This window comes from Scyliorhinus canicula, chromosome 9 (assembly GCF_902713615.1).
Source record: "Scyliorhinus canicula chromosome 9, sScyCan1.1, whole genome shotgun sequence".
NCBI lineage: Eukaryota > Metazoa > Chordata > Chondrichthyes > Carcharhiniformes > Scyliorhinidae > Scyliorhinus > Scyliorhinus canicula.
In genome coordinates, this window is record NC_052154.1 from 71,629,214 (window position 1) to 71,651,976 (window position 22,763).

Below are 22,763 nucleotides of genomic sequence, written 5' to 3' on the forward strand. Positions count from 1 at the left end.
TTGGGGGTGTCCGGTGGTCAAGTTGAGGGGCCGGGAGATCGGAACACCTCTCCTGCACTGGGGAGTTCCAGCGAGCAGAGCTCCTAGTGCAGGAAACGGGACTAAGTGCGATCTCGGCAAGGCATTCACTGCTGACGCCCCAGATTGCAATAGAGTCCAGTTAGATAGCGAATGTTTCTCAGCACTGTGAGCGCTAGGGAAACCCCCCCCCACCCCGGGTTAAATGAGCTCGACAAGTAACTATGTTGTAATTTGGTTAGATCAGGCCCTTGTTTCTAAGTATCACTTGGACGTCAACCATAGCTAAGTTGGTGGTTCAAGTTCTTCTCCAGAGACCTGAGCATGTGCTGTAAGTCTACACACCGGTGCAGTACTGAGGGAGTACTGCACTATCTTTTGGGTGCGACACTAAACCAAGGCCTCATCTGCCCTCTCAGGTGAACATAAAAAAATCCCAATTTGATGAGGAGCAGGGGACTTTCTCCCCCATAATGTCCTGGCCGCTTATCCCACAAACCGTAACTAAAATCAGTTCACCCCATTAGTTATTGCATTCCAATTAGTCTGGCTTTGCTACACCACCCTGTCTTTCCTAGATTGCACTCTTGCTGCACTTTAAAAGCACCTCATTGGTTGTGAAGTGGTTTGGGATCCGCTGAAAGTTGCTTTATAAATACAGGTGTTTACTTGTTCTACTTCAGTCAGTGACTGATCTCAGAGTGTAACAAACTCATGTAAATGATGCAAGTGAGTCTTCACGGTGAGTACTCGCACGACTCAAAGCCTTGACTTTCCCAGTGCGGGTACAGTGTTCAGTCTGTCAACATGTTTGGCCAGCGCGGAGAAACGTGACATTGAGCTAATGAAGGATAAAACATGATAATACTCTCTGCTACAGGAAGACGTCTGCTGGTTACAACCTGACCAACCTCTTTGTTGGCTCTGAAGGAACTCTGGGAATAATCACCAAGACCACGCTGCGTCTCTATGGAATCCCAGAAGCCATGGTTTCTGCAGTCTGCTCATTCCCAACAGTAAAAGCAGCCACGGATTGCACTGTGCAAATATTACAGTGTGGCATCCCCATAGCAAGGATAGGTAAGCTTAATATTTAAAATATAATGTTCTACCTAAAGTACTAATAAAAAGAGTGAGAATCAGAAGATGGGAATGAGTGAGATTTCTGTTGTGTTCAATTTGCAAATAAGCAGGATGGATAAAGGCACCAATTAGTTATTTTATCTTTCATCCTGGAGTGGTTTGATCCATCCATGGTCTCTATGCGGGCGGCACGACCTTTAGATGAGTAGAGCCCGGTTTATGCAGGGGTACAGTGTCACTTGTACACAGACGAGATATGACTTGTACACGGGTACGGGATGACTTATACACAGATGTGCTATGGCTTATACATGGGTGTGATTCAGTTTGTACACGGGTGCTGTTTGAATTGTACATGGGTGATGTATGACTTATGCACAGGTGCACTATGACCTGGGCGGGGTTCTCCAGTACGCCAATGCATGTTTCTCGGCAGTGCGCTGTTCGCTGGCGACATCATTATCTCTTCCCGCTGACTGTCAATGTGATTTCCTACCATAAACATCCCACGCTGGCGGGACTGCGCCACCAGTGGGAAAAATGAATCGCAAAGACTGGAGAATTCTGGCCCTGTATGAAGGTGCAGGATGAATAGTGTTCGCAGGAGCCTCTGCAAAGCGCAATTTAAATGGTTCACCTGACAAAGAGATTGGATTTTGAGTTGGATGGGGCCAAGTGTCTTTAGCTTTTCAATGTTAGTTATCGATGTATAATGGAATCTACAATCAATGTGCTAGAGGAGGTGGTGGCATAGTGGTATTGTCACTGGACTAGTAATTCCGAGCCCCAACGTATCGTCCTGGGGAGCCAGGTTCAAATCCTACCACAGCGGATGGTGAAATCTGAATTAAATAAAAGTTTGGAATTGAAGTCTAATGATCATGAAACCGCGATTGATTATCGTAAAAAAACAATCTGGTTCATCAGTGTCCTTTTATGATGTGGAGATGCCGGCGTTGGACTGGGGTGAGCACAGTAAGAAGTCTTACAACACCAGGTTAAAGTCCAACAGGTTCCTCCTCAGGAGGAAGGAGGTGTGCTCCGAAAGCTATTGATTTGAAACAAACCTGTTGGACTTTAACCTGGTGTTGTAAGACTTCTTAAAATGTCCTTTTAAGGAAGGAAATCTGCTGTCCTCATCTGGTCTGGCCTGTATGTGACTCCAGACCCACAGCAATGTGGTTCACTCTTAAAATGTCCACTTAGTTCAAGGGCAGTTAGGGACTAACAATAAATGCTGTTATGTGAAACTTTTGTTTACAACAATGTCGCCAAATTAGTATCTTCTATTTTGATGATAAATTAGCTTTTTTTAAAAAAAAGCAGCAGCATCACTTTACTGTAGATAAAAAAAGAACAGGAATGGAAAAGTACCCCAGGCACAGTGAACAGCAAATGATCTTCACAAGGTGGGTTTTTGTTTGGAAATGACTGCTGCATTGTTGAATATGCTGGTTAGGTCTGGCATACAGAACAGTAACTGTTCAAACAATTGGACCGCAAAAACAACTTACATTGGTGTACAAACATCTATTCCTCAGAGTTTCTGGACGATGTGATGATGGATGCCTTCAACAAATACAGCAAACTGAGTTATACTGTCTCATCAACATTATTCCTGGAATTTCATGGCACTGAAAAAGGTGTGGAAGAACAGATCGAGGCCGCAGGTAGGCTCCCGGTCTCTTTTTGGAATTTTCCTCTCTCTATTTTCTCTCTCCATCTCTTTCCACACCCACCCCATTTGCACAAGTTGGATTTCTTTTTTTGCAGCCATTGACCCTGACATGGCCACTTTACCTCCATCATTTTATTTCACTGACAAATCAGAAAAACATGTCAGCAACATTAAAGGGAAGTGATGTTGTGAGATGAAAGACCATAGATGGCCTTTGTACACAAGGCAGAAATGGCATCCATTGTCTCGACTATAAGAACAGAAAATGGCTTGGAAAAGGTTCAGACTTCTTTCTACCAAGCCCCTTAACAGAATCTCCACCCTGCCCTTTCATGGTGCATTTACACTGCATGTTTCCACACTGCTGTGAACTGAGTTGCACTTAACATCAGTGCTGAAATGCAGTGTAAATTCAGAGTGAGGACCCTTTTGAATGAGATTCCTGAATATGCTTGTCTCACCTCGCTTCTGCTGACATTGTGCTGTGACGATTAAGTGCAGCATGAAGAATGTGGGTGTTCGTGACCACCTTATGAAACTTTTGTTATCTTGATTCCAATGTTATAGAGCACCAAACTCTAAAAATTTTCATTTCTAACATCGTTCTGTCATTCATTGGAACATAGGACCAGCTATGATCCATTCTGCCCCTCAAGCCTGTTCTGCCACTATTGCTTAACAATAATCTATCTTTTCTCTAAATTTCAGTTTTCCCAAATATTACTGCCTTTTGGGGAAGAGAGAGTTCCAAATTTCCGTCACCCTTTGCATGAAGAGGTTCTTCCTCGCACCATCCATGAGGCCTAGCTCTCACTTTGAGATTATGCCTCCTTGTCTGGATTTTTCCACCAGAGGAAATTGTTCCTATTTATTGGATTAATTCTTTTAATTATCTTAAACACTTCAATTAAATCACCTTTTAATCTTCTATATTAAAGGAAATAGTCCATGCGGCCTCTACTTGTATTTAAAACCATTTTTAGTCCAGGTGCAATACTGGTAAATCTGCACTGCATCTCTTTTCAAGACTAAAAACGCTTGCGGAGATGTGGTTCCCAGGTCTGAATGTAATACTCTAGCTGGGATCTAACCAAAGATTTCGATGCAATAATCCAGCTGGGGTCTAATCAACGATTGGCACAGCTCAATTATATTTTCCATTCCTTTATATTCCAGTTTTCTTGAGGTAAAGGACAGCATTCCCATTCATCTTTTCAACTATTTTTGTACATATCCACTAGCTTTTAGTGATTTATTTAGTTTGATCCCTAAATCACTTTTCCCATCACAGTTCTTAGCTTCCCACCATTAAAAAAATTCTGTGGTCAATTTCTCAGATGTGAAGTGGGTGCCGTTACACTTATCCACATTGGAATCTATCTGTCACTGTTCTGCCCACCCATTTGCGCTGTTAATAGCCATTTACAACCTGCTGCTTCCATCTACATTATTTACTGTGGAGGTTAGTGTGTTGTTACTCGTGTCTTAATAAAGCTCGTAGTCTCAAATGTGGAGAAGATGCTTTATTGTGAGTTTGTTCTCTCTTCAGAGCTGTTTCCTAAGGTTACCTTCAGTGCTCCCAGCTGGTGTGGGTGTATGTGTCCTGCTTCCAGTTCTGCTCTCTGTGAAGTGTCCTCACTTCCTGTCCCCGTCTATTTATATGGCTCTCCCGTGCCCCCTCTAGTGTTTGCTCAGTTGTATTGCATCTAGTTAACTTGTGATCACCACATCCCCCTTTTTCTCTTTACATATTTTCTGTACATCGTTAAAGAAAATTGTACATCCTGTCCCGGTGTATTTATAGCTCTCCCTCTGGTGTTTGCTCAGTTGTTTTGTATCTAGTAAATCTACGATCACCACATCCCCCTTTTTCTCTTTATATATTTGCTGTACATCGTTAAAGAAAATTATAGAAAACAGTTACTTATGATATGCGTATCTATACAGGTGATGGTGCTATTGCATATTGTACAAAGCCAATGTAGTTATATGTCCAATCTTAATAAAAACATTTATGAGTCCAAACTTGATGAATTTGTTCAGAGCTTTTTTTTTTCTTTTTGTTGTTGATGACGTGGTGATATTGATATTGCAAGTCCGCTGTGAATGTTGTTGGTGTTCCTTGTTATTTTAAGTACCCAATGCATCATCCCGAGGTGTTTGCATGGTCACCTCACTGATGTTGACTGGCATGGACTTTTTTCTGTGCTTGTGGTGTTGATTTATTGTCTCATCCGCCTTGGATGCTGGTGTGCTTGCTCGTTCTGGAGCAGACGTGAGTTTGTGCGATTCGTTGTCATCCCATGACATGTTTGTAGTCTTGTCATCGTTTTGCAGTGCGCTGTGGCATTGTCCTTCATGTGCCGAGTAGTACCATTGTGTACAAGTCGTTGTTTCATTGCTGTTGTTTCTGTCGTTCCTGTTTTTGTTGTTTTCGTTGCCGTTCGTGTTGCTGTTTTTGTCGTTTCTGTCTTTGGTGTTGTCGCTATCTTTGTTCCTGACTTTGTTGTTTTCGTTGCCGTTCTTGTTGTCTCTGTCTCTGTCGTTGTCGCTATCTTTGTGCCTGACTTTGTTGTTTGTCTTGTCGCGCTTCAGGTTGCTTTTGTTCTTTCTGTTGTCGTTCTCGTTTCTGCTGTGCTTCTTGCTATTGTTGTTGGTCTTGTCGCGCTTCATGTTGCTTTTGTTCTTGCTGTTGTTTGTCCCGTTTCTGCTGTGCTTCTTTTGACTTTTGTTTTTCTTGTTATACTCTATTCGTGTCCCGAGTGGATAATTTGAGTCATTGAGCATTTCGTCTCGAGAGTGGTGCGAATGATCTGATGTTGCATCGGTGCAGGTGACCTCAATCATTTGTGGAGAATTGGATTCCTCATCTTTGCTTTCTTGGTGCTCCTCTTCCGGAGTCAAATTCTTCTCGATTTCATTTGACGCGGTGTCTCTGGATTCTTGGCGCTCCTCTTCTGGAGTCAAAACCTCCATGATTACAATTGACGTGATGTCTGTGGACTTCTGGCGCTCCTCTTCTGGAGTCCAAATCTGCATGATTTCAGTTGACGTGGTGTCTCCGGACTCTTGGTGCTCCGCTTCTGGAGTTGAAATCTTCATGATTTCTGTTGATGTTGTCTCACTGGACTCCAGGTGCTCCTCTTCTGGAGTCAAAATCTGCATGGTTTCTTTTGGCTTGGTCTCTCTGGACTCCAGGTGCTCCTCTTCTGGAGTCAGAATCTGCATGGTTTCTTTCGGCGTTGTCTCTCTGGACTGTTGGGTGGCCCGACTCTGTGCTTCTGTACAGACAAGCTGAGAACTGTCAGTCTCGCTGTGATCCTGTACGTCGAGTGCGATCACCTTGTTACTGTTTTCGCTCTGTGCTTCGGTACAGACAAGCTGAGAACTGTCAGTCTCGCTGTGATCCTGTACGCCGAGTGTGATCACCTTGTCACTGTCTTCGCATGCAGTGGGTAGAGGTGCATTGTCTTCTTCTTGTTCATGTGAGCTTGTTAGACTTTCATAGTCTGCTTGTGGTTGCTCAGATACGGCAGGTTGACCTTCATGGTCTTGTGCATGCATGGTGTCAGTGGTTAGATGTACGTTGTCTTCTTCTTGTTCCTGTGAGCTTGGTAGACTTTCATAGTCTGCTTGCGGTTGCTCAGATACAGCGGGTTTACCTTCATGGTCTTGTTCATGCATGGTGTTCGCCAGGGAGTGTTTGCTTGCATCCCTTTTGGAGTCTTTCATCACTCGCACTATGGAGCCTGTCATCGCTCGCTCTGTGGAGTCTTCCTGTGCTCTCTGTGTGGCGTCGTCTTCGTCTAGGGTATTGCTGTCATCCAATGTATCGACGAGCTGCCATGGCATCATGGTGTTGGATTCATCTACCATGAGTAGAGTCGTGTTGAGCTTTGCAACGGTGTCGCTGATGCTGTGATCAGCATGTCCAAATAACTCCTCCATGTCTGAGTAGTATTCTTTGAAACCCATTTCATCTTCGTTGGCTTCTTCTACCACGAGTTGATTCGTGTTGAACTTTGCGACCGTGTCGCTGATGCTGTGATAAGCATATCCGACTGACTCAGCTGTGTCTGAGTAGTATTCTTCGAAAACCAAATCATCCTGGTTGGATTCTTCTACCACGAGTTGATTCGTGTTGAACTTTGCGACCGTGTCGCTGATGCTGTGATAAGCATATCCGACTGACTCAGCCATGTCTGAGTAGTATTCTTTGAAAACCAAATCATCTTGGTTGGAGTCATCTACCACGAGTTGGTTCGTGTTGTGCTTTGCGACCGTGTCGCTGATGCTGTGATAAGCATGTCCGACTGACTCAGCCATGCCTGAGAGGTAATCTTCGAAAAACAAATCATCTTTTGTTGTTTCGGAATTCTTTTTGTTCTCTTCACTTTGGGTGGTGCAGACTGCTTTTTTCAGGGTGTTGTGCAAGTTGTTTTTAACTGTTGGTTTAAGTTCAGGAGTTTTTCTGTGTTCTAAGGCAAGAAAATTTGTGTTTACCACTTTAAGTGTCTCGTTTTCAATTTTCGGGCATTTCCCTTTTAAGTGGGCGTGGTCGGGATGCTCAGACGTCATGACGTCACGCGCAGGAATGCATTGCGCATGCGCAAATCGGCCTTCTTCCTTCACTGTGCGGTTTTGTTTCCATTGCGCATGCGCGGCTTGCGCATGCGCATTACGATCCGCGACCGAAACTTTTTTTGACTGCGCATGCGCGGCTTGCGCATGCGCATAACGATCGGCACCGCGATATTTTTTAAACTGCGCATGTGCGGCATCCGGTTCCGGCGCATGCGCATAACGATCGGCACAGCGATATTTTTTAAACTGCCCATGCGCGGCTTCCGGTTCCGGCGCATGCGCAGACGCAATTTGTAGTTCTTTGCTTACCGGAGACTGCAAAATGTGCTCCGACGCCATTTTTTCGCGGATTTCAGCGATTTTTCTGTCCCATCTGGACTGGATTTCTAAAAGTTGTAAGTTACCTTCTCTTCCCGATCTGGACTGGGTTTCAGCGTTTTGGCTTTGTGATAAATTCGTGTTATTTCTTCTTTTTGATCTGTACTTTTCATTCGCGATTTCTTGTTCTTTTCGTTATTTTTTAAGTTTTGCATCACTCAGTCTCTGTGCAGTTTGGACTCTGAGCATGTCTTGCTGTTCAAATTTCTCACAGTACTCTTCAAATTTGTTTAGTAACGTTTGTAAGCTGTATCTGTCTTCATCTTTTGAGTATTTAAATCCATTATACACGTTCCTATTTACAGGCCCTGCGGTGAGAATTGCTATTTTAATGTTGTCGGAGGCTTCTTGTACCTCATTAGCTACGAGATCCAAATCAAACATTTGTTTAAACCTTTTCCAGACACCTCTTTCATTGCCAGTCAGGTCTAGCTGCTCTGGGTATCCAAGCCACATCCTCGAATTAGCGATGTCTTCCCAAGTCAAATGTCCAGTAGGAGATTTCCATGCCATTTTGAGCTTTCTGTGTCTGCCACTGAGTTGTCCTGTAGTAAGCGTCTGAAGCCACTCCTGGGTACCATGTGTTGTTACTCGTGTCTTAATAAAGCTCGTAGTCTCAAATGTGGAGAAGATGCTTTATTGTGAGTTCGTTCTCTCTTCAGAGCTGTTTCCTAAGGTTACCTTCAGTGCTCCCAGCTGGTGTGGGTGATGTTGTCTCACTTCCAGTTCTGCCCTCTGTGAAGTGTCCTCACTTCCTGTCCCCGTCTATTTATATGGCTCTCCCGTGCCCCCTCTAGCGTTTGCTCAGTTGTATTGCATCTAGTTAACTTGTGATCACCACAGTTAGAATACCCACCAAGTCAGGCAGTGTGTGTGGAGAGTGAAACAGTTAACGGTTCAGGTTGATGAACCTTTGTCAGAGCTGGAGGAAGTTAGAGCTGTAACAGGTTTTAAACAAGTACAGAGGCAGGAAAAGGGAGAGGGACAGGAAGATCAAAAGGGAAGGTTTCTGTCGGGTGGAAGACAGGAGAGATTAAGCGACAAAAGGAATGATGGTGTAAGGGAAAAGACGATTGGTGTATTGGGACAGGAACAAAAGCAAGCTATGGGTGGAGAGAAAGTGCGAATGGGAAATTGCAGAATCCTCACTAATAGCTACAGTGGGCCTCACGGTAGCATGGTGGTTAGCATCAATGCTTCACAGCTCCAGGGTCCCAGGTTCGATTCCCAGCTGGGTCACTGTCTGTGTGGAGTCTGCACATCCTCCCTGTGTGTGCGTGGGTTTCCTCCGGGTGCTCCGGTTTCCTCCCACAGTCCAAAGATGTGCGGGTTAGGTGGATTGGCCATGCTAAATTGCCCGTAGTGTAAGGTTAATGGGGGGATTGTTGGGTTACGGGTATACGGGTTACGTGGGTTTAAGTAGGGTGATCATTGCTCGGCACAACATCGAGGGCCGAAGGGCCTGTTCTGTGCTGTACTGTTCTATGTTCTATGTTCTATGTTGTCTGAAGACATGAAGTGCGAATGGGAAATTGCAGAATCCTCACTAATAGCTACAGTGTTGTCTGAAGAAATGAAGTCAGAGGTTAAAATGTGAAATTGTTGAACTGAATGTTGAGTTCTGTAAAGTATTGTAAAGTAGTGAATGCATTCGATATATGGCTCTCTGTTCCTTCATCTATGTCACTTATGCAGTGAAATGTTATGGCCCCAGTACAGATCCCTGGAGAAACCTACTGGACCCATCCTGCCAGTCTGATTTCGTACCCATTCTCCCATCTCTATCTCCCAATCCAAGCTACCGTACTTTCCGGACTATAAGCCGCGACTTATTTCACACGTTTCGAACCTCGCGGCTTATACAACGACGCGGCTTATTTATGGATTTTTCCCGCTTTCTTTTCACTAAACCAATGAAATTGCGTAACGGGTCAAGGTAAAACAATGTAACTTTTTAGTTTACTGTTTAGATTAAATCGAGCGCGCTCAAACATCCCATCATTCTGATTACGGTAGTCATTTTGTCACCCTCATCATGGCAAAGACACGGAGAAATGCATATGATGCAGCTTTCAAGTTGAGGGCGATCGATCTGGCTGTTGGGAAAGGAAATAGAGCTGCTGCACTAGAGCTTGGTCTTAATGAGTCGATGATAAGACGTTGGAAACAGCAGCGTGAGAAATTGACTCAGTGCAAAAAGACAACTAAAGCTTTCAGAGGGAAGAAAAGCAGATGGCCCGAACTAGAAAATGAGCTCGAAGACTGGGTCAACATGCAGAGAGCAGACGGCCGAGGTGTTTCAACTGTACAGATCCGACTGAAAGCCAAAACAATCGCCACCGCAATGAAGTTTGAGAATTTTAGAGGTGGACCATCGTGGTGTCTCAGATTTATGAGACGTAAAGGCCTGTCCATCAGGGTACGGACGAGTTTGTGTCAGCAGCTCCCTCCCGACTACGAGGAAAAAATTTCAAACTTCCGCAAATTCACTGATGCAATGATAGCAGAGCATTCCATTGGCCCACACAATATCATAAATATGGATGAGGTTCCTCTGACATTTGACCTACCTCTCACTCGGACTGTCAACAGGAAAGGTGAATCATCCGTCATGCTGAAAACAACTGGGCATGAAAAAACGCACTTCACCTGTGTTCTGAGTTGCACGGCATCGGGAGAAAAGCTTCCACCGATGGTGATTTTTAAACGCACGACGATACCAAAAGAAAAATTCCCTACAGGAATTGTTGTGAAAGTCAACAAGAAAGGATGGATGACGGAAAGCCTAATGCATGAATGGCATACGGAGTGCTACGGCAAGCGACCGGGAGGATTCTTTCACAGGAACAAGGCATTGCTCGTTTTGGACAGCATGAGGGCCCACATAACAGATTCTGTGAAAGAAGCCATCAAGAGGACAAACTCAATTCCAGCTGTGATTCCTGGGGGCACAACAAAGTATTTACAGCCACTCGACATCAGTTTAAATCGTGCATTTAAGGTGGCGCTTCGTGTTCAGTGGGAGGCTTGGATGACAAGTGGGGAGAAATCCTTCACTAAAACGGGCCGCATGCGAAGAGCAACTTATGGTCAAGTCTGCCAGTGGGTCCTGACAGCGTGGAGCATTGTTAAAAAATCCACTATCATCAACGGGTTTCGAAAAGCTGGATTGCTGCGTGTTGAAGAGGGCAGCATGAGCTCAGCGGGAAATTTGCCTCCGGATGAAAGTGATGAGAGCGACAATGAAAACAATCCAACATCGGATGAAGCAATTCTGAGGCTATTCAACTCTGACACTGAAGGAGATGACTTCAGTGGTTTCAGTGCACAAGAGGAGGATAGTGACTCTGATCACCTGGGTTGGTGATATCTTGATTACGATCAGTAATAAAATACTTCTTTTTACACATGATTTATTTATTTTTAATGTTTCAAACTGATGATTCTATGTTAATCTTAAGAGCTTAATCGGATTGATTTCGCTCCACAGTGACCAATGACTTTCTTGGTAGGCTATTCTTTACCGCTAATTTTTTATTTTTGTTACAAGCCGTATTTCGTTAAAGCCTGTGTAAAGCTCATTTGTTTCAATGTACCGGTAAGCACCTGCGGCTTATATACGTGTGCGGCTTATTTATGTTCAAAATAAAAAAAAATTTCAAAATCAGTGGGTGCGGCTTATAGTCAGGTGCGCTTTATAGTCCGGAAAGTACGGTAATCGTTTGCCTCCATTTCCACGTACTGTGATTTTAGTTCACAGTTTCTTAATGTGGATCCTTGTCGAATGTCTTCTGGGATTCCATTCAAATGACACACTGTTACCTATCATGCTAATTGCCTCCTGAAAACATTCAACTTTAGAATTAGAATTAGAACAGTACAGCACAGAACAGGGCCTTCAGCCCTCGATGTTGTGCCGAGCAATGATCACCCTACTCAAACCCACGTATCCACCCTATACCCGTAACCCAACAACCCCCCCCCCTAACCTTACTTTTTAAGGACACTAAGGGCAATTTAGCATGGTCAATCCACCTAACCCGCACATCTTTGGACTGTGGGAGGAAACCGGAGCACCCGGAGGAAACCCACGCAGACACGGGGAGGACGTGCAGACTCCGCACAGACAGTGACCCAGCCGGGAATCGAACCTGGGACCCTGGAGCTGTGAAGCATTTATGCTAACCACCATGCTACCGTGCTGCCCCCTTTAATGAACTTAGTTCATTAAATATGATGTAACTATTACAAAATCCATGTTTGCTTTGTTTTTTTAAATTTAGAGTACCCAATTATTTTTTTTCCCAATTATGGGACAATTTAGAATGGCCAATCACCTACCTGGAAACTCCACACAGACAGTGACCCGGGGCCGGCTTCGACCCCGGGACCTCGGCGCCATGCGGCAGCAGTGCTAACCACTACACCACCATGCTGCCCTGTTATCTTATTCTAATCAGCTCATAATTGTTCATGTGTTCAGTCACTCTGGCCCTAATATCAGATTCTAGTAATTTTTCCAGAATTTGTGATAGAATAATACACCGAAATGTTCCTAATTTGTCTCTTGTATCCATCTTAAGCAAACGGGTGGCATCTAAGGGAGAATTTTCGAAATGAGAGCGTTTTGGAAAATCATGACCCAGCAAAAATTTCCTGACCTATTTCTTTCAGTACGGTATTGGGGATTGGCTTCTAATAACATTAGCTTCTCCTTCACCATTACAAAAGATACTGAATCTAGCTAGTTCTCCCTTTGATTCCCAGGCTTACTTCCTCGTTTCTTTCGCCCACTGCAGAATCCTCCCCTTGTCCAGATATCTCTGCATTTGTGCAACCATCGTTCTCGACTGATCACGCACCTTCGGCGACCTCCTCAGCGCCCTGTGCGCTCGATCCACCTTGGGGGGGGGGGGGTCAGTCAAAGACCCCCCCCCCCAGCTTCCCAAGCATGTTCGCTACATACTTAGTGGCCTACGTTCCCTCACTGCCTTAGGCAACCCCATAAACTAGAGATTCTGCCTCCTTAACCGATTCTCCAAATTGGCCACTTTCTCCCTCAGCTTCCTTTGGCTCTTGCCACCAATGTAAACTTTGCCTCCAACAAGGTCAGCCACTGACTCTTCTACTTTTTGGAGTGACACGCTACGTTCCTCCAACCTCTGCTTAATTCTCTCAATGGCTGCCCGAATCGGACCTGCCATCTTAGCCAGGCCCTCTGCAGCTTCCTGCGTTTGCTACCGGAACTTTACCATCAAAATCGCCACCAATTGTTCTGTGGACCACTGAGTGGACAACAATGCCACAAGAGTTTCCCTCCATCTTTCCTTCAACCGCACTCCTTGAAAGCTGGTTTGACTGTTGCCCTTTACAGTTGCACTCCTTGTTTGACAGGGCTGACATAATCCTTAACTCTGTCTGTTCCTGTACTTTGTACCACCAAATGCCCCCACCGGAAGTTGCTCTAATTCCAGATTTTTATTGAATTCAAATTTTACCATCAGCCATGCCCCATGGCACATTACCCTGGGTCTCTGGATTTATAGTTTAGTGACAATGCTACTGCACTGCCACCTCCCCAAAGTGACAACCTGTGTCTCTCATTAAACGACCCACATTCCCCTTAGCGAAACTCTGTCCTTAATGTATTTGCAAAAACCTTTAGAATTTTCCTTGACATCTCAGAGGCGAGTAATCCTGCGGTGAGTAACTCATCTCCTGACTCCCCAAAGCCTGTCCAGTATCTGCACGACACAAGTCAGGGGTGTAATGGAATACTCCCCACTTGCTTGGATGAGTACAGCTCCAACAACATGAAGCTTGACACCATCCTGCACAAAGCAGCCCGCTTGATTGGCACCCCATCCACAAACATTCACTCCCTCCCCCACTGACACACAGTAGCAGCAGTGTGTACCATCTTGGAAGATGCACTGCTGGAACTCACCAATGCTCCATCAGAAGTACCTTCGAAACCCATGACTACAACCACTTAGAAGGACATGGGTAGCAGCAACCACATGGGAACACTGGGTGGCACAGCAGCGCAGTAGTTAGCATTGCTGCCTCACGGTGCCGAGGACCCGGGTTCGATCCCGGCCCCGGGTCACTGTCCATGTGGACTTTGCACATTCTCCCCATGTCTGCGTGAATCTCACCTCCACAACCCAAAGATGTGCACGGTAGGTGGACTGGCCTTGCTAAATTGCCCCTTAATTGGAAAAATTGAATTAGGCACTTTAAGTTTAAAAAAAACACACATGGGAACATCACCACTCGAAGTTACCCTCCAAGCCATTCTCCAGCCTGACTTGGAAATATATCGCCGTTATTTCAATGCTCCTAGGACAATATCCTCTCTCACAGTACTGTGGGTGTACCTAACCACATGGACTCCAGCGATTCAAGAATGCAACTCACCACCAAGGACAATTAAGGATGGGCACTAAATGCTGGTCTGGCCTACGACGCCGACATCCCATCGGGCAGCACGGTAGCATTGTGGATAGCACAATTGCTTCACAGCTCCCAGGTTCGATTCGGGCTTGGGTCACTGTCTGTGCGGAGTCTGCACATCCTCCCCATGTGTGCGTGGGTTTCCTCCGGGTGCTCGGTTTTCTCTCACAGTCCAAAGATGTAGGTTAGGTGGATTGGCCATGATAAATTGCCCTTGGTGTCCAAAATTACCCTTAGTGTTGGGTGGGGTTACTGGGTTATGGGGATAAGGTGGAGGTGTTGACCTTGTGTAGGGTGCTCTTTCCAGGAGCCAGTGCAGACTCGATGGGCCAAATGGCCTCCTCCTGCACTGTATATTCTATGAAATTCTATCCCAGGAGTGAATAAAGAAAGAGTCCTCACTTTGACCGGATGTGATGTATTAGTCACATGACTTGTAGTCAATCTGCAAGCAGCAGTGTTAAAAATCAGATATACAAAACAGAGTCAACACTATATTTTTCTGTTTATAAAGAACCCACATTATTGTTTTACCAATCCTTGTGTACAATTGGCATGTTCACGTTGAAGAGACAAAGAACATAATATATAGGTGAGAAAAGCCCACCCAGGCTGATTAGTGGCCTGACAGCTGCTGCAGGTGAGGTGACCAATCAGAGGTGAGCTCACCACTGGGGGCTTCCACCCCCAGTGTATAATTCAGCCTTTCTTCCAGAAAACTGACCTGAATTCTCTCAATTCACTGCTTTTGTGACTTGAGCTGTTCTGCTTCTCCTGATCTCTGTAGAAATGAAAGTCTCTCATTATAACGACTCTGTTTTGGAACAAGCTTCTCTGAGTTCCATGTTTATTTATCCCACTATTTGATCCCAGGTCTCTAGCCAGCTATAAACAACTCCCATCAATGTCCGGCCTCCTTTTCCATTCCTCAATTCTGTTCATAGAGCCTCTGCTTCCAAATTTAGTGCACTATGTTAAAAAAATAATTCTGATAATCTTTACTCTGGCTTGAGGTTTCTTAATGTAAACATGCAGAGATGGTTTTGCCTTTGTATCCTCATACTCTCTAATTGGAGAACAGTGAAAGGATTTAGAGGCTGATCCAAAGTTTTTACATTCTGCCAGGTTGGTCACTCAGCTGCTCTCCCGGAGTCCCGCCACCCGAGTAAAATCTCCGGGCTATCAGGGAGGCAAAGGCCAAAACATAGGCCTCTCTCACCCCCTGGACTCCTGGATTTTCTGTCCCCGAATATCACCACCACTGTACTCGGGACCATCTCCACCCCCAGCACCTCGGAGAATACGTCTACGAACCCCTTCCAGAACTCCTTCAGCCCTTCGACATGCCCAGAACATGTGGACATGATTTGCGGCATCCCTGCACACTGCTCACACCTATCCTCTATCCCCTCAAAGAACCTTTAAACTGGATGACGCATTCTTTCTCTGCAAGGCCTCTGCCCACGTCTCGGCCTCCACCTCCCATCCTAGCTCTTCCTCCCACTTGCGTTTTATGCCCCCCACCAGCGCCCCCTCCGAATCAAAGAACAAAGAAAAGTACAGCATAGGAACAGGCCCTTCGGCCCTCCCAGCCTGTGCCGACCGTGCTGCCCGTCTAAACTAAAATCTTCTGCACTTCCGGGGTCCGAATCCCTCTATTCCCATCCTATTCATGTATTTGTCAAGATGGCTCTTAAACGTCACTATCGTCCCTGCTTCCATCAGCTCCTCCGGCAGCGAGTTCCAGACACCCACTACCCTCTGTGTAAAAAACACTTGCCTCATACATCTCCTCTAAACCTTGCCCCTCGCACCTTAAACCTATGCCCCCTAGTAATTGACCCCTCTACCCTGGGAAAAAAACCTCTGACTATCCACTCTGTCTATGCCCCTCATAATTTTGTAGACCTCTATCAGGACGCCCCTCAACCTCCGTCGTTCCAGTGAGAACAAACCGAGTTTATTCTACCTCTCCTCATAGCTAATGCCCTCCATACCAGGCAATATCCTGGTAAATCTCTTCTGCACCCTCTCTAAAGCCTCCACATCCTTCTGGTAGTAAAACGACCAGAATTGAACACTATACTCCACGTTTGGCCTAACTAAGGTTCTATATAGCTGCAACATGACTTGCCAATTTTTATACTCAATGCCCCGGCCAATGAAGGCAAGCATGCCATAAGCCTTCTTGACTACCTTCTCCTCCTGTGTTGCCCCTTTCAGTGACCTGTGGATCTGTACACCTAGATCTCTCTGACTCTCAATACTAAATTCCATCAACTCCTTATAGACATCGGACACCTCGCCCCTATCTCATCCCCCGACGTCACTTTGTCTTGCAACCTCAGGGGCAGCAGTCCTGGAAAAGATTGTACCTCTCTCCTAACAAAGTCTTGAACCTGTAGGTACCTAAAACTGTTCCCCCTGGGCAACTCGTACTCTTCCTCCAGGTCCTCGAACTTTGCAAATTTGCCCCCATGAACAGAGAGGCACCCTCCAGGCCCAAATGCTGCCTCCATTGCCCCCATATCCTTTGGGCTGACACTACCACTGGGCTCCTGGTGTACCTGACCGGCGCGAATGGCAGAAGCGCCGACAACAAAGCCCTCAATCATGTTCCCCTACACTTCCATCCGACCCCACACTGACCCCTCCCCCATTGCCCATTTCGTAACCTTAACAGTATTTGTTGCACAGTCCTAATTCATCATGTTCTGTAGCGCCAGCCCGACCCCCCTGTTCCAGAAAAGCTCTCTTAACCCGCAAGGTCTTCCCCATCCACACAAACCCAGAAATCAGCGCTTTGACTTTCTTAAAAAACGATTTGGGGACGAAGATGGAGAGGTTCTGGAACACGAGCAGAGACCTTGGCAGCACCGTCATTTTTACTGTCTGCACCCACCCTGCCACTTCTTGAAATCTACTTTCATCTGCTCCACCAACTGAGCCAGGTTCAATTTGTGCAGCTGCGCCCAGCCCTGTGTCACTTGGATACCCAAATATCTGAAGCTCATCCCACCACCTTGAACAGCAATTCCCCTAACCTGATCTCCTGCTCTCTAGTCTCAACGTCCAGTCTCAATCGAGAACACCTAGCTCTTCCTCATATTCAACTTGTACCCCAAAATCACCAAATTCCTCTAAGATTCCTATGATGCCTCCGATACTGCCCAACAGGTCTGAAATATACAGCAACAGGTCGTCTGCATACAATGAGACCCTGTGCTCAATGCCCCCTCCCCACCCCCTGCTCAATCCCTCTCCAGTCCCTCGATGCCCTAAGTGTAATTGCTAGTGGCTTTTTCGCCAAGAGAAAGAGCAACGGGGAGAGCAGGCACCCCGATGCAGCCCAAAATGCCTCTAACTCACTTGATTCGTCCGCAAACTCGCGACCGGTGCCTTATACAGTAACCGGACCCACTCTACAAACCACTGCCCGAACCTGAACCGCTCCAACACCTCCAGCATGTACTCCCACTCCACCCAATCAAACGCCGTCTATGCATCCATCGCCACCACTACCTCCACCTCCTGTATCTCCAAACGCATCATGATTACATTAAACAGCTTCCTGACATTCCACTTCACAAAACACGTTGATCTTCGCCTATCACCCACGAGAAGCAGTCCTCGATTAGCGAGGCCAGCACCTTTGCTTGACGTCGACATTCAGTAACGATATCGGGCAGTATGACCCACACTGCTCTGGATCCTTATCCTTTAATACCAGGGAGATGGAAGCCTGCGACAACGTAGGGGGCAGTTCCCCTCTCTCCCTTGCTTTATTATATGCCCTCACCAGCAATGGCCCCAGGTCCGATCCAAACTTTTTGTAAAACTTCCCAGCCTGCATCATTTCCATATTGTCCATAACCTTCCTCAACACAATTGCCCCACCACCTTTCCAGTAAACATTTGCACAAACTCCGGCACCTCCATGTATCACCTTTCCACCTTCAAAATCCTGTCCACCAGTCTTACCACCTCCACCTGCTCTGCTTTCTCCCTGTGTGCTCAATTGAAATGAGCTCCCCACTAACCACCGCCTTGAGTGCCTCCCACAGCGCGGCGGCATGACCTCCCCCATATCGTTTAGCTCCACATACAGCCGAATGGCAGCTCACACCCACTTGCACACCACCTCCTCAGCCAACAGCTCACGTCCAGCCTCCACTGCAGGCGCTGGCCCCCTCCACCGCCAGGCCACACGCAGATCCATCAAGTGTGGCGCGTATTCCGAGACCCAAATCAACAAATACTCCAAGTTAACCACCCCCACCAGCACCGTCTTATCTAGCACAAAAATATCAACCCGATGCACATGGGAGAAGTATGAAAACTCCTTCGCCCTTGGCCTCCAAACCTCCAGGGGTCCAACCCCACCCCCCATGTACTCCATAAACCCCTTCAGCTCATTCACCACTGCCGACACCCTTGGGACTCGACTGGTCGAAGCTTGGTTCCATAACCGTGTTAAAATACCCCCCATAACCAACCGGTGCGAGTCCAAGACGGGAATCTTCCCTAACACCGGTCCCATAAAATCTATATTATCCAGTTTTGGGGCTTTGTTTACCCGAACCACTGGCATCCCCTCCAACTTACCATGAACCGCCTCATACACCTCCCCATTCACCAACGTCGCCAGCCTCATATCCAGCCCTGAATGAAACACCTTTCCCACTAATCCATTCTTCAACCTCGTCTGGTCCCCTATCTTTAAGTGCTTCTCCTGCAAAAAGGGCACGTCTGCCTTCAAACTCTCTAAAGTGTGAATATGCAGCCGTTTAACCGGCCCATTCAACCTCCTCACGTTCCACGTGACCAGCCTGGTAAAGCGGCTCCCTGCCCTGTTCCACTGCTGATCAGCCATATAACTTTTGAGCCAGCCCCAGCCTGTGTCACGCAACCCTTCAGGCCCTTCCCTCGGCTATCCACCATCATCGATCCCTTTCCAACTGCGCCAACCTCACCCCTGTCAGTAATCCTCCTCCCACCCCTCCCCAACAAGAATTAGCCCCATCACCCCCCCCCCCCCCCCCCCCCCCCCCCGGCTTCCTGGCAGCCCACCACTAGCCCACCCACTTAGCATGGTGGGCTAAGGCCTCCAACCTCCCTCAGCTCTCTACCCTAAACCATACATCTTTAAGAGTAACAAGAGGTGCACTCACCATCGTTGTTCGCCCGTGAAAAGCATGCCCTCCAAACGACCCACCATCAAAAACTTTAAAGAACACACAAACTCCTCCAAAGTTCAATGCCCTCACTCTGCTCTCAGTCCATTGTCCCTCACAAACTCCATCGCCTCCTCTGGCATACCTAAGTAACACTCTTAACTCTGGAAAGCCGCCCACAGATGGGCTGGGTACAACACTCCAAACTTCACCCCCTTTTTAAAGAGAGCAAGCTTCGCCCGATTAAACCCTGCTCTACTCTTCACCAGTTCTGCTCCCAGGTCCTGGTACACCCGCAGCTCGTTCCCTTCCCATGTACATTTCTTGGTCTGCCTCACCCATCGAAGAATCCTCTCCTTGTCCAGAAAGAAATGCAACCGCACCACCATCGCCCTTGGCGGCTCACCCAGTTGCGGCCTCCTTATCCGCGTCCTGTGCACTCAGTCGACCTCCAGGGGCTGGTCAAAGGCCCCCTCCCCCATCATTTTTTCCGGCATCTTTGCCACTTACACCCCAGCCACTATACCTTCAATGCCTTCAGGCATCCCGACAATCCTGAGGTTTTGCCTTCTGGAGCGATTCTCCAGATCCTGCACCTTCACCCTCCGCTTCTTCTGCGTCTCACTCCCATCTCCACCACCAACGAGTCCAGCTGCTCCTCGTGCTCCCTCATCACCTCCTCCACTTTCTGGATCGCCAGGCCCTGGGACTCCAGCCTCTTCTCCACTCTCTCAATCCCGACTTAACCGGTTCCTCCACCTTGGCGAGGTCTTCCAGGGCCTCTTTCCTCGACTGCCAAAACTTTTCATTGAGGAATTCTGTCAACTGCTCCGTCGACCATTGGGCTGTCAGACCAGCCCCCTTGCACTCCGCCATCTTATGCTGAGGCGCACCACGAAGACTCTCAGATGCAGTGCAATTAAATTAAATGTGAAGTTTGGTGTGAAAAACTGAAAGGAAGAGTATTATATACATGGTATATATTGGGAAGTGTGGATGTACTTAGGAATCCAGTTGTCCTTGTACACTAGTCAATGAAAATGGAGAGGTAGGCTAGGCAAACAATTAAGAAGGCAAATGGTATGTTGGCCTTCATTGAAAGAGTATTTGAGTTCAAAAGTAGGAATGCATTCCTGCAGTTTACAGGGCCTTGATGAGACCACACTGGGAGTATTGCATGCAATATGGTCACTGATATCAGGGTTGGCGGGACTGTCCAATGAGGAGAGATTGGTTCTACTGGACCCATATTCACTGGTGTTTAGAAGGATGAGAGGAGATCTGATTGAAACACAGAAAATTTTAATAGAAATAGACAGACTGGATGCAGGGAGGATGTTTTCCCTGATTGGGGAACCGGGGACGCAATCTCAAAATATGGGATAGACCATTTGGGACTGAGATAAGGAAAGATTGTTTCACTTAAAGAGTAGTGAACCTGTGGAATTCTCTATCATAGAAGGTTGTGGAGGCCAAGTCACTGAATGTATTTAAGAAAGAGATAGATAATTTTTTTAGATTTTAATTGCATCAAGGGGTTTGTGGGGAAAGCGGGAATATGGCATTGAGATCGAGGATCAGCCATGATCGTATTGAATGGCGGAGCAGGCTCGAAGGGTCGCCTGGTCTACTCCTCCTAATTTCCATGTCTCCTGACAATGGAACACTCCAAAACGTTTGAATTATTCCATTGGAATTTTTGATCTAAATTTCGTAAAACAATTTTTGTCAACCATTGTAAGCATGGACAATCCTTTTTCTTTGAAGATGCTATGAAGGAAACCTGAAATGTTTTGTTCCGATTTCATCCACTTTTCATTAGAAAAGCTATACAACCTTGGTCATAGCCATATCTCATTTATACTTATTCATCCTGAATGTCACATAAATACGACACTGGCGATTCAAATGAGGTTTTGATTTTTAAGCATACATCACCACCTGCTCCTACAAAATAATTGAAGAATGAATTACTGAAGTAAATGTGGGTTAATGCTGAAATAATTTTTTTCCTATTTTATAATCCTTTTTCATTTGTTTTATATCTCTACAATGTTTCCTTCACTTGAGCTGGGTTGCAGAAGACTTTGTTATACTTTTAATATTCAGTTATATGAAGCCCCTCCATAATATTCATCGTTGGTAAACGGGATTTCTTTACATTATGTTGATAAGCATTGAGAGGAAGTGGGGGTGAGCCGATGGGTAAAATAGATTTTTAAAAACACAGCTATTTTCCTAGCAAGTCAAACTGCAGCGACACAGGAAGGGGATAATACCAGCGGCACTAAGTCACCACACTGCCATCTGTTGCTGCTTACAAACATAGAGCAAAATAAAATATTGTTTTGGTACTGATCCAGTGTCCACATCCATTGTACCAGTGGCTTTATTGTTCAATGTAACCCCCTTCTGGGCTGGCAAAACTGTTCAAACTGTCTGAGGCAGGTTTACACTGGAGACTACCATCAACAGGAGACTTCCTGTCCCATTAATGGAACTTTTACAAGGGTTTGTAAATTTATCTAAAGCTGTGATTGGGGTCTGGATGTATTTAATGATTTTGCTTTTTCTCCTGTTAATATAAAGTCAAACAGGGCAGTAAAACTACTCTTCATCCCTTCATTCAGTTTGGTATTTCTGCCCATATTTCTTTGTTGGATTGCCACCCTGATTGATTTTGGTTCCCTTACAGAGGAAATTGTGAAGATGAACAGTGGCTCCGAATTTGCTTGGGCAAAGGATCAAGAAACCCGGAACAAACTGTGGCAAGCACGACACAGTGCGTGGTACGCTGCTCGGGCCCTGTACCCAGGCTATGAGGTAAGGTGGCTCTGGCCTTTATTTCAAGAACTTCAAACAATCTTTTCAAACTAGTTGCACTAAGAGACAAAATCTCCCTCATTCCGAAGGGGTACTCAACAGATGTGTGCGTCCCAATATCTAAGTTACCTGAAATCATTGTGGCTACGAAAGAAGACTTGGTGAGGTCAAATCTAACAGGTTAGCTGTAACTAATGATTGTATTTAACTGTGATTCCTGCATCTGCTGCCGGACTTTACGTCTTCAGCTGGGATCGGTGTGAGCCATTGTTAGGGCAGCACAGTGGTTAGCACTGCTGTCTCACAGTGCCAGGGACCCAGGTTCAATTCCAATCTTCAGCGACTGTCTGTTGTGGAGTTTGAACACTCTCCCTGTGTCTGTGTGGTTTTCTCAGGGTGCTCCGGTTTCTTCTCACAGGCCAAAGATCTGGAGGTTAGGTGGATTGGCCATGCTAAAGGTTGGGTGGAGTTATGGGGGTGGGGGAGTGGGCTGAGATAGGGTGCTCTTTCAGAGTGTCCGTGCAGACTCAATAGGCCGAATGGCTTCTGCACTGTAGGGATTCTATGAT

General features: G+C 46.2%; 1 protein-coding gene across 2 annotated transcripts in view; it reads left to right on the forward strand.

Moving 5' to 3' along the window:
* The window catches only part of LOC119971413 (probable D-lactate dehydrogenase, mitochondrial), a 73,480-nt gene that overhangs the window by 41,000 nt on the left and 9,717 nt on the right, over positions 1-22,763 (forward strand). For both annotated transcript variants that reach the window (XM_038806899.1, XM_038806898.1), the window contains exons 6-9: positions 899-1,098; positions 2,643-2,771; positions 22,067-22,194; positions 22,284-22,374. In XM_038806899.1, coding sequence (XP_038662827.1) covers positions 899-1,098; positions 2,643-2,771; positions 22,067-22,194; positions 22,284-22,374 — 548 coding nt within the window. The remainder of the gene's footprint in view (positions 1-898; positions 1,099-2,642; positions 2,772-22,066; positions 22,195-22,283; positions 22,375-22,763) is intronic.